The sequence below is a fragment of the Aquarana catesbeiana genome, linkage group LG01 (assembly GCF_042186555.1).
Source record: "Aquarana catesbeiana isolate 2022-GZ linkage group LG01, ASM4218655v1, whole genome shotgun sequence".
Taxonomy (NCBI): Eukaryota; Metazoa; Chordata; class Amphibia; order Anura; family Ranidae; genus Aquarana; species Aquarana catesbeiana.
Window position 1 is genome coordinate 652,921,928 of NC_133324.1, and position 14,561 is coordinate 652,936,488.

A 14,561-nucleotide genomic window follows, 5' to 3' on the forward strand; every position below is an offset into this window, starting at 1 on the left:
GGTGAGGAATTATTTTAATTTGGTCATATAACCAGCCTTTAAATTTGGATAGTAGCTTGCATTGCTATACCCTTCAAGAAAGAATCCACCTTTCTCTGAAGTGATACAGGAAAATTAAGTGAATTTTCTGAAAATGCCCAACATAGGCTATTCAGCGTTGTCATAATGAAGCTTACTGATATACAGAGTAATGCTAATGTCAAAATGTTGTTCTCTCTTCTCCAGCATTACCTCTAGTACCTGAAGACTGCAAGCCTTTAGTAAGAGAAGAAGGAGGGCAGACAGGGCTCCAGTTTTTGTCACTCTTATTGCCAACCCCTGTGCGTTGTATAGATTTATTGTTGGTGTTCATTGATTGTAAACACATTTGTTGCCAGCATATAGTAAGTACTGGCCCTATACTGCAAAGATTGTCTTTCATTTGCCTGCATTTTGTTACAATTTGCTGCTTGTTGCACATGTATTTTTTATGTAATATGCCAATGACCCACTTGTTGCCTGCATATTGTAACAATTGCCCATTTGTTGCCCAGGTATTGTAAAGATTGCTTTTTTGCAGTCCATGTATTACTAGTAATGATGTTATGATCACCTTGGTTTGCCCTTATTATTCTCACAGTTTGCACTACACCACCCCCATGCTCAGGCTCATGGAGCTCTAAAAGTTCCCTGACATAAAAATAATGAGTATTCTGTATGTACTGCTACCTTAAACATTTATATATTGTATTTGTTTCCAGTAAAGCAGTTTAGTCTGCAGTAATGCATACCAAACGATCATAAAGCAAATTGTTACTGATTTAATCTAAAGAGTGAATGATTGCAAAGAGTTACTACACTTTTCGCATTGTCATTACTGGAATGTTAAAGGCAATTTACAAAAGCATTTTACCCCCATGTATTTTTGTCCTAGTATTTTTTCCCTCTCTCCCTTAGGGTTGTGCTAAATAGTGGGACCTTGCATTTTGAAGTAGGATCCAGTGTAACTGCTACAGGTGTATATGGACTTTATCTTCCTGCTCCCCTTGCCATCACTTTCAAAAGTTAGAATCAGTAATTGGGATGCAGTTTGGATATATTATGAAAAACACAGCCAGCATCTAAAACATGTCTTCCAAAAGAATAAAAAAATGGAAATAAGATTAAACTGGCTGGAAACATAATTTCATCTGTAATTTCCCCAGTGGATCTTTGATTAAAGGCAAATCACATTTAAAACTACTTACCATAACATTTGTATTCCCAATACATTCAAAAGAATAATGTACTCCATCTCCTGTCATTTCCATGATCACCTCCTGAATCGGCTTTGTATAATCATTGGGATTGATGCAGTCAGTGGCTCCAAACAGCTTTGCCTTTTCAAACTTGCTGCTGTTTATATCTATAGCAATAATTCTTGATGCTCCAGAAACTTTACATCCAATAATGGCGGACAGCCCAATGCCACCCAATCCAAACACAGCACAAGTAGTACCAGGCTCCACCTGTTTAGTAAACAAAAAGTTCAGTGTTTCCATTTGTGTAAGCTGTCCAGACAAAAATAAGTTCAGCCTTTTGTACTATGCTATCGAAGTGTCTGTTTAGTTATTTGATAAAATTGGAATTTCATTGGTAATATTTCTTGGGATCTCTGCACCTAAATTCCCAACACCTGAACACAACCTAACCTTAACTGGAAGGAATGTCTTAATTCCTAGTCTCCCATGCAACACAACCCTTTTCCAAACCCTAGCACTAGCCCTGACCCGACCTTAAAAGTTACCCTCCAGCTATCCATTAACATAAACTCAAAGTAAGCCCCTAAGTCTAATGCCCCATACACACAATCGGACTTTCCAACAACAAAATTGTGGAATTTTGTTCGAAGGTTGTTGGTTCCAACTTGTCTTGCATACACATGGTCACACAACTGTTGGCCAACAATTACGAACGTAGCGACGTACAAGATGTACGGCAAGACGATAAAAAGAAATTTCAATAGTCATGCGCCACCCTTTGAGCTCCTTCTGCTAATGTTGTGTTTGGTGAGCATTGATTCCGAGCATGCGTGTTTGTACTTTGGACTTTTGTCCAATGGACTTTTGTACAGACGATCGGAAAGTCTGATAACACACATTTGTTGGTGTAAAATTTTAGAACATGCTAGCCAACATTTGTTGGCGGAAAGTCTGACAACAAATTTCCGATTGAGCAAACACATGGTCGGACTTTCTGCCAACAAGCTCACATCCAACATTTGTTGTCGGAAAATCCGATCGTGTGTACGGGGCATTAGCCTTCCCTCTGCTCAACACTAACCTCCTAACAGCTAATGGCAACGTTAAAATTAGAAGCTAGGATAAATCCCCTGATGTCAACATTAACCTAACATCAATTTCTTATTCCCCTTCTGCAGCATAATCCTACCCTCTTCTGACCACTTGTTCCAGAAGCTGCAAAATTCTCACAGTCCTGTGCCCAATATAAAAATGATACGAAACCAATGATCCAAAGGTCATGATGATGATATTTGGATGATACCAAAGGTATTAATCAATAAAAATATACCTTATTCACACAACTAATGAGATATACTGTATACTTTGATTTAGGACAGTTTAGACATTGGCATTGAAGGAATATGAAAATTACACTATAGATTCGTCCCCAGGGGATCCCTGTTGAATTTTTATTAGCACTGTTTGCTGTGTTCTGTGTGCTCTTTGTTTATGTAGGAAATATTTACTATGTTAGCAATGTCTGGACACTTTCATAGGCATGCATGCATTAAATGAGGCTTACAATTGTGTTAAATCAAACAAATCTAAACATTAATAGATTTACTTTGGCAGTATTGACAGCAGATCCATATCCAGTGGGAAAGCCACATCCAAAAAGACAAGCCTTATCCATGGGTGCTCCATCATCAATCTTTGCAACTGACTCAGCAGGCGTCACAACATATTCGGAAAAGGTGCTGGTCCACAGAAAATGATATACAACATTTCCCTTGCATGAAAACCTTGATGTCTTGTCAAGCATTACATTCTGTGATTCAGAAAAGCTATATTTAAAATTAAAAGAAAACAATAGATCATAAACAATAGTTAAGTCTTGAAATGTCATTGTTTAAAGAGGTTTAATGCTATAGCAACAGAATAATCTAAGTCCTTTCTAATCTTCTTGATAGTTAAAGCGTAACTCTTTTTAGTTATTGACAAAATCTGGGATACCTTTTTATAGATAATAATGGGCTCCATTCACAAAGTGGTGTGTTTCCCCTTAAAAAATGCAGTAAACTAGGGCTCAGCAGTTTTCAAAACGTTTTTTGGCATGCACAAAAAAAGCTACTAAAATACAGTGTGAGTTATTTCATGTCTTTCAAGTCTTGTGATATTTTAGTAGTGAAAACATGCGGTATATTAACGCCTGGCAATAGCCAGCGTATTTATTTACATTAATAAATAGACGCTGTTAAGGAACATCATGGTTGTTAACCAGTTGCCGACTGCCCACCGCCGAGTGACGGCGGCAGAATGGCACTCCTGCGCAAATCGCCGTAGCTGTATGGCAGGCGCTTTAAGGAGTATAGGGGGCGCGCGCACTCCACAGCGTCCCTAAGGAGCCGATGCTCGTGCACTGGCAGTTGCGATCTCCGCCGGGTGATCGCTCCTGACAAAGCGAGGATTTGTGTGTGTAAATCCACGTCCTGTCAGGGGAGAGGAGACAGATCGTGTGTTCCTTGTATATAGGAACACAGATCGGTCTCCTCCCCTAGTCAGTCCCATCCCCCCCACAGTTAGAACACACAGTCAGGGAACACATTTAATCCCTTGATCACCCCCTAGTGTTAACCCCTTCCCTGCCAGTGTCATTTATACAGTAATCAGTGCATTTTTATAGCACTGATTGCTGTATAAATGTCAGTGTTCCAAAAAAAAGTGTGAAAATGTCCAATCTGTCCGCCGCAATGTTGCAGTCCCGATAAAAATCGCAGATCGCCGCCATTACTAGTAAAAAAAATAATAAATTATAAAAATGCCATAAGTCTATCCCCTATTTTGTAGACGCTATAACTTTTTGCGCAAACCAATCAATATACGCTTATTGCGATTTTTTTATGTAGAAGAATATATATTGGCCTAAACTGATGAAGAATTTTTTTTTTTTTTTTTCAATTTGGGATATTTATTGTAGCAAAAATTACATTTTTTTTTAAACTGTCGCTCTTCTTTTGTTTATAGCGCAAAAAAATTAAAATCGCAGAGGTGGTCAAATACCACCAAAAGAAAGCTCTATTTGTGGGAAAAAAAGCACATAAATTTTGTTTAGGTACAATGTCGCACGACCGCGCAATTGTCAGTTAAAGCGACGCAGTCCCGTATCGCAAAAAATGGCTTGGTCAGCAAGGGGGTAAATCCTTCCGGGGCTGAAGTGGTTAAGGAGCGGATGGCCTCTGCGTCCTTAACAACCGATGAGTCATCAGCTGTCAGCGGGGTTCCCTGCTGATAGTTGGATAAAAAAAAAAAAAAGAATTGCCGGCAGTAAAAAAAAAAAAAAAATAGGGGAAAAAAATGGCATGGGGTCTTGCCAATGCATACTTATCTGACCATGCAGACTGGCAGGTTAGGAAAGGGAGGGGACAAGCAAGTGCCCCCCCTCCTGAACCATACCAGGCCACATGCTCTCAACATGGGGGGATGCTTTGGGGCAGGGGGGCTCTGCCCCTACCCCGCAATATACCTTGTCCCCATATTAATGGGGACAAGGGCATCTTCCCCACAACCCCGGCAGGTGGGGGCTCATTGGAAGCCCCCAGATCCCACCCCCCCATGTAAATAAGTATGGGGAACATAGTGCCCTTACTCATTCACCATTCAAAAAAATGCCCTTACCCACCACCCATTCAAAAAAAATGTGTAGTGTAAAAAAGACATTAGACAGCTTTTGACAAGTCCTTTATTTAAAAAAATTAAACAAATGTCCCCGGCGCAGATGCAACATCAATCCTGCCACCTGCCACCACCGCTAACCCAAAAATAAAAATAAAAAGGGCCGCTCGTTCCTCCCGCCATCTGCCAGCTCCACTGTCTGCCAATTCTTAACCACTTCAGCCCCAGAAGAATTGCCTGCTCAATGACCAGGCCATTTTTTGCGATTTGGCACTGCGTCGCTTTAACTGACAATTGCGCGGTCGTGCGACGTTGTACCCAAACAAAATTGACGTCCAATTTTGAAAAAAACACAATATTTTGTACTTTTTGCTATAATAAATAGCCCCATTTTTTTTAAAAAAAAAGCTAATTTTTTTCCTCAGTTTAGGCCAATATGTATTCTACATATTTTTAATAATAATAATCACAAAAAGCGTATATTATTATTATTATTGTTATTATACATGATTTATAAAGCGCCAATGTAGAGGGGGGACAGCACAATTACAGTACAGTTCAATACAGAAGGGACAGGAGGGCCCTGCTCGTAGAGCTTACATTCTAAAGGGAGGGGGTGTTGGTACAAAAGGTGATAGATGCAGGGAATATATATTGATATATATTGAGTATATTGATTGGTTTGCGCAAAAGTTATAGCGTCTACAAAATATGGGGTTTTGATTTATGGCATTTTTATTATTTTTTTTAATTTTATTAGTAATGGTGGCGATCTGCAATTTTTATAAGGACTGCAACATTATGGAGGACACATCGGACACTTTTGACACATTTTTAGGTCGACCGACAATTATACAGCGATCAGTGCTATAAAAATGCACTGATTACTGTATAAATGTCAGGGAAGGGTTAACTTTAGGGGGCGATCAAGGGGTTAACTGTGTTCCATAGGTGTGTGTTCCAACTGTGGAGGATGGGACTGACTATAGGAGCTGAGAGATTGTGGTTCCCAGCTCGTAGGAACTCACAAGCTCTCTCTCCTCTCCTTACAGAACTGGGATGTGTGTGTGTGTACACACACACAAACGTCCCTGTTCTGCCTCTCGTGCCCGCGATCGCTCATGGCCAGCAGTCATCGCAACCGCCGGTCACCAGAATTGGCACCCCGTGCTGTGCAGGGTGTGGCGTGCGCCTGCTATCCCGCTTAAAGGGACCGACGTATAGCTACAACGGTGCTCGGATTGTGCCGACCTGCTGCTGTATAATGATGGCGGCTGGTCGGCAAGTGGTTAAATAACTAAGGGGTGGGGCCATCCAATGATGTTACTGATTGACCCCACCCCTTGTGATGTCATCGACCCAGCATGCCCCTGGTCGATGATGTCACATGGGACTGGGTCACCCGGTGATGTCACTGGGTAACCCTCCCCTTTGTATCATTGACCCAGCATGCCCCTGGTTGATGACGTCACACAAGGGGGCGGGGTCATTTTTTTATTTCTTAATCTTTGGTGTATTATCATCTTCATCATGTGATACTAGTTAAAGAGGTGTAGGTTTAACCTGTGATCCATGTTAAGATAATAATTATTAATCCTTAAAAATGTTTTGTATACATTTTGCATCATATTCCATCTTACTTCTGAAAACATATATGTTAAGAAACTCACTCATCTCTTATTATAAGGATTACAGTAAAGCATAGGCATGGTAATATTATTCTTATCATGGCTGAGTTCTTTTAGGTATTTTGGATACACAATATATAGGTATATATAAATTTAAAACTGTCTTAATGTTTTAAAGTTATGATTTCCAATATTGTCCCAGAGGTGTTAAAAATTTTATCTTAAAAAAATATTGAAATATGCCCAGTTCACTTTTCCTGGACTCCAAGACACTTTATAAAGGTTCCAGAAGGTTAACCGGTTAAACAGTCATTGTAGGCTTTCCTTCTAGTTTATTAGTCTTTAACAATGCCACAAACTGACATGCTACAAAAAGCGCCTTGTCTAGGCTATTTGAGTAAACAGCGAGTCCGAAAATTGATTTCCTCGGCCATAAAACAGGTTAGTTTGTTAATGGCTTGGAAACAGAAGAGGATATGTAATTGTCTTTTCCATAAATAGCATACATATTGTCTGAACCAGTTTCACTTTAAAAAGGATTCTTCTTCATATGGGTGGTGTTTGAGGACAATTATAACCCATTGTCTGCTGGATTTATTATGTCCTTGCAATATGGGAAAAGCAAACTAAGATTTCTGTGTCTTGCAAAACCAGTTTTCCTGTCATTTAGCCCTGAGACTGGTAAACATTACTGTGATCCTGTGATATTGAGTTCATCTAAGAACCAGGTAACTTCATCTTTTATATTTTAAAATAGAAAAAACCCTGACACTTCCAAAGAAAACATTTTCTATTTCTTGAATACTTACTGCGATTTAAAGCAATAATTGCTCTTTGGATTAAGACAAGAGCTGCACTTCCCACATTGAGGAAGGCAAAGTGGAATAATGTTTTAAAGTTATGATTTCCAATATTGTCCCAGAGGTGTTAAAAATTTTATCTTAAAAAAATATTGAAATATGCCCAGTTCACTTTTCCTGGACTCCAAGACACTTTATAAAGGTTCCAGAAGGTTAACCGGTTAAACAGTCATTGTAGGCTTTCCTTCTAGTTTATTAGTCTTTAACAATGCCACAAACTGACATGCTACAAAAAGCGCCTTGTCTAGGCTATTTGAGTAAACAGCGAGTCCGAAAATTGATTTCCTCGGCCATAAAACAGGTTAGTTTGTTAATGGCTTGGAAACAGAAGAGGATATGTAATTGTCTTTTCCATAAATAGCATACATATTGTCTGAACCAGTTTCACTTTAAAAAGGATTCTTCTTCATATGGGTGGTGTTTGAGGACAATTATAACCCATTGTCTGCTGGATTTATTATGTCCTTGCAATATGGGAAAAGCAAACTAAGGTTTCTGTGTCTTGCAAAACCAGTTTTCCTGTCATTTAGCCCTGAGACTGGTAAACATTACTGTGATCCTGTGATATTGAGTTCATCTAAGAACCAGGTAACTTCATCTTTTATATTTTAAAATAGAAAAAACCCTGACACTTCCAAAGAAAACATTTTCTATTTCTTGAATACTTACTGCGATTTAAAGCAATAATTGCTCTTTGGATTAAGACAAGAGCTGCACTTCCCACATTGAGGAAGGCAAAGTGGAATAACTTTATCTCCTAAAAAGAATAACAAATAGGTTTACATTGCATGTGTAATTTCAGCTCAAATTTATAAACAGTACTATAAATTTTATATAGTTTACTTGTTTAATGCATGTTATACCTTATAAAACTATGGTGCACTTGACAAGGATTAAACAGCCAGAACTGGCCCTTTGACCTTGACAGCCATAGATCAGCCTACGTTTAGCCATACATTCATTTTTTGGTGCTTGATTTTTTTTTTTTTAAATCTATCCAATTCATATGCTGCTTTTAAAGCAAGATCAATAGAAACCCATTTGGCAATATTGCTTTTGCTGGACGCTTCACTTGAGAGGAAACAAACGTTGATCATATACAATCTTATTCTTACTTTGAAAGGGAACTTACCACTCTTTAGCTTTAGTGTTGATAAATATGACAATTTCATTCCAGACAAACATTTGTGCAACTTAACTATTACTGATGCTTAGGATAACAAGGGGTACTACATTATTACAATGCTTGATACAAGAACTGCTATCTCTATACTTCCTCCAAAATCTGTAAGAATAACTTTTCAAATGAAAATTATTGGGCATGCTCTGAAACTGGTTAGTTTTCTTGTGCTTGGTTGTATGCCAGTTTCAATCAACTCGTGTGCAAGCTGAATTCTATATTTTACAGAAAGCACCGAGCATGAATCTTTTTGCTGCCCTAAATCTACAGTCTAGTGGAAGGTCTATCTACAATCTAGTGGACAGGCTAAGACCCCATACAGACTATTAGATTTTCTGCAGATTTTTGTCTTAAGATTTACCAAAACCATATAATATGAGATCAAACCTTAAGAGTTTCATCTTGTATGCAATTAGACAGGCCCTTGGACTACATGGTTTTGGTAAATCTGAAGACAAAAATCTGCGGAAAATCGAATAGTGTGTATGGGGCCTTATCCTTCTATCTAAGAGAAGCTAAGAGAAGTTGTTTCCCAAGAACTTTCTAGAAAAAGCTTTTCTTGCATGACCAATACAAGTACAATCATGGTACTTTCTACAAAGCGAATGGCCAAACTCCAAAACTGAGCCCTGTTTTATGACTTTGCAATAGGATTAGACATGAACTGTCCATGGTTGTTGGCTATATTTGTGACAATTGTACTCACAGCTTCACCCTACACAGAGATTTTCCAGTCCATTGAACAACAATCTAAGCACCAGCAGACAGAGTGATTGTCACTGGAGCCAGCCAACTCATCTTACATTTTTAATGAAAACATGCACTGTTCACAGCAACTTCTCTTACAATTCTGTAAAATAACAATTCTGCAAATTTTTAAATAAATGTTATTCGCTGCAATACCCAAATAGGAATGTAAGAGCTTTTTGAAATACTGTAGCCCTCACAGAGGTAAGGAGTCTTTAATTTTTGACCAGAGCATTCATAGATTTAGCTTAATCATTTTAAATCATCATTTTAAAGAAAAAAAATGATGCAAATAAATACATACAGAAAAGTTATTAAAAACAGACAATTAGCAATAGTAAAAACAACAGTCTAATCTTATGTATCAGAGTCACTGGCTCTCATAAATGTCTCTTGATTCCTTCACAATTTTGATGGTAAATACGAGCTGCAGCTGTCAATTTCAGACATCTTTTATGGCCCCCAAAGAGGACATTTACAGACATAACACAACCAAAGGCTGCATCTGTACTTCCGCCTGTGGGGTCCGGGTGCCTGCTTGTTCCAGCTTCCTGCCTACTACTGTTCTTGGACTCCTACAGACATCTTCACAGTCCGGCCAGGAGTTCCGATCCAGCTCCAGGTTCAGCGATCCTGCTAGGCACTCGTGCGATTCTGCATCTCGGCGCTCCCTGTCAGCTCTATCAGGGGCTCCAAGTCAGAGCTGTAAGGGAGGCCATCCTCTGCATATCAGGCTCCATCATCAGGTACATGACACTATCTTTGTAAATTCCTTTCAGCTGCCTAAAATTAATGATGAAAAAATTTCTCTGTAGAAGCCTGGTTAACCCTTAGAAACTTAGGAGCGAGTTTACCCCTCCCCTCCAGTGTTGCCAACCGTCAGTATTTTTACTGGCAGCCAGTAAAAAACAGGCAATTTTCTCCTGCCAGTAAATGCCAGTAAAAGTAAAAGGTTGCCAGTAAAAAATGATGGCTGTGACGCTCGGCTTGGTCCGGCTGAGACCATCCGAGTGCCTGCTACCATGTGATCGGGCGGCTCTGGCGGAGGCGATGCCTGAGCATGTCGTGTGATGTCATGGTGCAATGGAGCCAAGCAGAGCAGCCAGAGCCTCATGTGTGGGTCTGCGGTATGGGAGCAAGGCAGGCTGGGACCGGGACCGTCAGTGCTGTGTAGACTGGAGTGAACTGGAGGGACCTCTTGGCTTGGAGAGAGACTGTCACTGTGACTCAGGAGGGGACGTGTTGTGTCGGTGAGGTGTCACCATCATCTGTGCTGCTGCACACTGCTGTCAGTATCGCTGTGAGAGTCAATTTTATGTGTGTGTGCACCCATTCTAATTTCTTGCACTCCTGAGTCCTGTCCCTGAGCCACTCACTTACTATATCGAAAATAAAATAAGAAATATGTTTTTTACCTTAAACCATATTGCTAATTGCATATTGTATTTGTTTGTAGCCTAAATACTCTCATTTCCACTTAAAACTGTAATTTTGTAACTTTTGGAAATGCCAGTAAAAACTTGGCTGTGCCAGTAAATGTTGGGTGTTGTGTCAGTAAATTTCAATCTGGTAGGTTGGCAACACTGCTCCCCTTTGTGTTGTAACTCACATATAAAGATATCATTCTTAATAAAGAGTTCAGACTCACTTTGCACATGAAAGCTGCCTGCTGTGTGTGTCATTGGGGTCTCCAGAATTCTGACGGGGGTCGCTGTGGATTACCAAGGGAGGGTGGTCGGCTGTCCAGTAATCTATGCTAACAGTTTACACATGCAGATCCGGTTCTGTCACTGCGGGGGAACGATCGTGGGTGGCCGGCAGACATCGAGTTCGCCCCACCCACTGATTGTTCTCCCGCTGGCCACAAACTAGAGTTCCCAAGCCGACGTACAATGACAGCGATTTGTAGGAATGTGCCGACCTGTCACAGTACAATGACGGTGGCTGGTCAGCAAATGGTTAATGTTTCACTCTACACTCCCTCCCTGCCAAGTTTTTTTTTTATTTTTTAAATCCGGTTCCCATTGACTTTAATGTGGTTTGGATTTGGCACCTGAACTTTAGTTACATTCGTCGAACCCTGCTCGATCTGAACCCAGGTGTGTTCATCTCATCACTCTTGCCCACCCCTCTAAAGAATGTACTTGTCATCTCCATACTTAAAAAACTCTTAAAAGAACCCTTCCTGTCCAAGCATTTTAAAACCCATCTCCTTGCTCCCACTTACCTCCAAACTTTTAGGATGCCTATTAAACAACATTCCGAGCCACTTCCTCACTGTTACAACCCCTTTTAACCCGTTTTTTTTCCCTACAACACTCCACAGAAACTGCCTTCCTAAAACTTCACTAAGGACTTACTAACTGCCAAAAAACATTCACCACTGCTCTATCTACTCTATACTCATACTCTTAGGCCGCGTACACACGGGCAGACTTTTCGACCGGACTGGTCCGACGGACTTTCCAGCGGACTTTCGATGGACTTTCCAGCGGACTTCCGACTGACTTTTTAACGAACGGACTTGTCTACACACGATCACACCAAAGTCCGACGGATTCGTACGTCCACCTTTAGGCAATCCTTGAAAACTCATCTCTTTAAGGAAGCCTATCCTACTTCCACTTGACATTTTACTGTCTCCATCAACTCATCCCTCATTAATATCTTTTGTATCACTTGCCTTTCCCTAGGGCTGTAAGCTCTCATGAGAAGGGTCCTCTGAATCCTCCAGTACTAAGATGTATCGTAACTGTACTGTCACCCTTATTTTGTAAAGGTTGCACAAACAGTTGGCTCTATATAAATCCTGAATAATAACAAAAATAATAGTAATATTCATTTCAGATATGTTTAACTGTAAACAAACTGTATGTTTCTAAATACCTGTTTTTAATCCAGTTACTCCTTTTCCAACACTTTCAATGATTCCAGCTCCTTCATGGCCCAAAATAATAGGAAAATCCAACCCTGTAAATTTACCATTGATTGCATGGTCATCTGTTCGACATATTCCCGTGCTTATCATCTAAACATATTATAAAACAAAAATAAAGAAAAAAGTTGATTTAAAAAAAATCTTGCTTACAAAATGAACATACAGTATGTTTATATAAAGATTTACCTTGTATGGTATAAATTGCATTAACATATTTTACTGTTATGCATCATCTTTTATGCTCATACTGTATAACTTAAGGTATATGTAAACCTTCACAGTGTAAAACAACCTATTTAGTTTCAAATAGAAACTGTATATATTGTATATGTAGCACCCTCTAGTGTGCTAGATGTACATAGTTAGTGTAGGTAAATTTGGCTTGGCTGAGAGCCAGGCCTGGGTTGAATCTGGGTCAGGGCTGAGTGACTGAGGTAGGCTAGATGACTCAGCAAGCAGCATCTCTGGTGACTCCCCCTGCTCTCTAGAACCTTGGAGAAGCTTCTAGAAGTAGTAGGCGGAAGCTAGGAGGAGCTGCTTGGAGTGTTGATGAGGGCCCCAGCCAATCCCCAGCAAAACAGGCTGGAAGGGGGCAGGCCACCTCATAAATACTCATGGGTCCTGCCAGCAGGGGCAGTTGGAGGAAGATGGAGATGGAGTGTTGAGGAGGCTGTCAGTGGCCCTTAAGGGTGCCCCCTAGTCTGGGGGGTGACCTTGGGCCTGGGGCTCAGGTGCTGGAGGGACCCTCTACAGCACATGGAGGAATCCTTCTTGGAGGCATGGGAGCAATGAGGACAGCTGGAGAGGTTCAGCACATCTCCTCTCCTGAGGAGTCAGCCACGTAGGCTGGTGAGTGTTTCAGTCTGGAGAGGACTGTGGAGAAATTAGCTATGAGGGCTAGTAAAAGTGGCAGCTGCAGCCAGGTGGGTTGACAGTGCCTGAAGAGGTGGTGCTGGGATCAGTAGCCACAGGGATGTATGCTACACACCTAAAGGGGACCTTTTATTGGATTAACCATCAGTGTGTGAGCTGGAGTTCTGCAAGCAAGTTAGTGCTGGAGGAAGAGAAGGAGTGTATATAGTAGAAGTTGTCCCTGAAGTTGTTTTGAAGTTAAGTGGGCATCCCTTAATTTCCAAAACCCTATCCAAATTGTAATCCCTCAAAGCACTGGACTGTGTCTGACTCAACTGTGAAGATTTGGTGTGCCTGGATGTGCAGGGGGGTAGGGGATCCAAGATAGATAGATAGATAGATAGATAGATAGATAGATAGATAGATAGATAGATAGATAGATAGATAGATAGATAGATAGAAACAGAGAACGACAGAAAACTTCATGTCACTATAATCATTGCATCTAGAGATTTAAGAATCCAAAGTTGCAAGAAAACATCAGCTTTTCCTATTAAAAGGATGCCAATACTCAAGATACTCATTCTCCAGTTACTAAGAACCAGGTGCTGACTCCAATCTTGGCTTCACCCAGCCCCACATATAACACAATGGGAAAAGAAAAAAAAAAAAGTTCCACGTGCCAGACTAGATATCATTTGTTTTTATTCAGTCTCCCTGTGTATAGATAATCCACATAAGATTTTTCTCTGACATGCTCTAAAAGTGTTTGTAGAGTTATTCTACAAAAAAAAGCACTTGTCAAGCAAAATGTGTCAGCAGAGAAACTTAGGCAGACTGACTGCACATTGATGAAGAAATGGGTGGTGGCACTTCCAGCATAAAATGATTATTTTATTCAAATTAATTTAATCACTTGCTGACCGCTGCACACCAATATACGTTGGCACAATGGCAGCGGTGGGCAAATGGGCGTACCACGTACAGCGTGACAGTGCCCGCGGGTCCCGCGATCGTGTCACAGAGCCACAGAACGAGGAGATGCCTATGTAAACAAGGCATTTCCCCGTTCTACCTAGTGACATGACCGGGGTCTACTGCTCCCTGTCATTGGGAGCAGTGATCGCTGTCATGTCAGTGGTAGCCCATCCCCCCCCACAGTTAGAATCACTCCCTAGGACACACTTAACCCCTTGATTGCCCCTTATGCCGCGTACACACGGTCGGACTTTTCGTCTACAAAAGTCCAACGGATGCTGACGGACTAAAGCTGGCTGGTAATCCGATCGTGTGTGGGCTTCTCCGGACTTTCAACGGACTTTTTTAGCCTCAAATCCGACGGACTTTAGATTTGAAGCATGCTTCAAATCTTTACGTCGTAACTACGACGGACCCCGAAGTCCGCTCGTCTGTATGCTAGTCCGACGGACAAAAAAACGACGCATGCTCATAAGCAAAAACTAAACGGAAGCACTCGGTCTA

At 40.7% G+C, this 14,561-nt stretch overlaps 1 protein-coding gene across 4 annotated transcripts in view; it reads right to left on the bottom strand.

Moving 5' to 3' along the window:
- The window catches only part of LOC141110150 (alcohol dehydrogenase 1-like), a 74,838-nt gene that overhangs the window by 21,894 nt on the left and 38,383 nt on the right, over positions 1 to 14,561 (bottom strand). For all 4 annotated transcript variants that reach the window (XM_073601375.1, XM_073601370.1, XM_073601366.1 and 1 more), the window contains 4 exons: positions 12,176 to 12,317; positions 8,032 to 8,119; positions 2,827 to 3,046; positions 1,227 to 1,487 (listed from right to left, as the gene is read on the bottom strand). In XM_073601375.1, the coding sequence (XP_073457476.1) occupies positions 1,227 to 1,487; positions 2,827 to 3,046; positions 8,032 to 8,119; positions 12,176 to 12,317 (711 nt within the window). The remainder of the gene's footprint in view (positions 1 to 1,226; positions 1,488 to 2,826; positions 3,047 to 8,031; positions 8,120 to 12,175; positions 12,318 to 14,561) is intronic.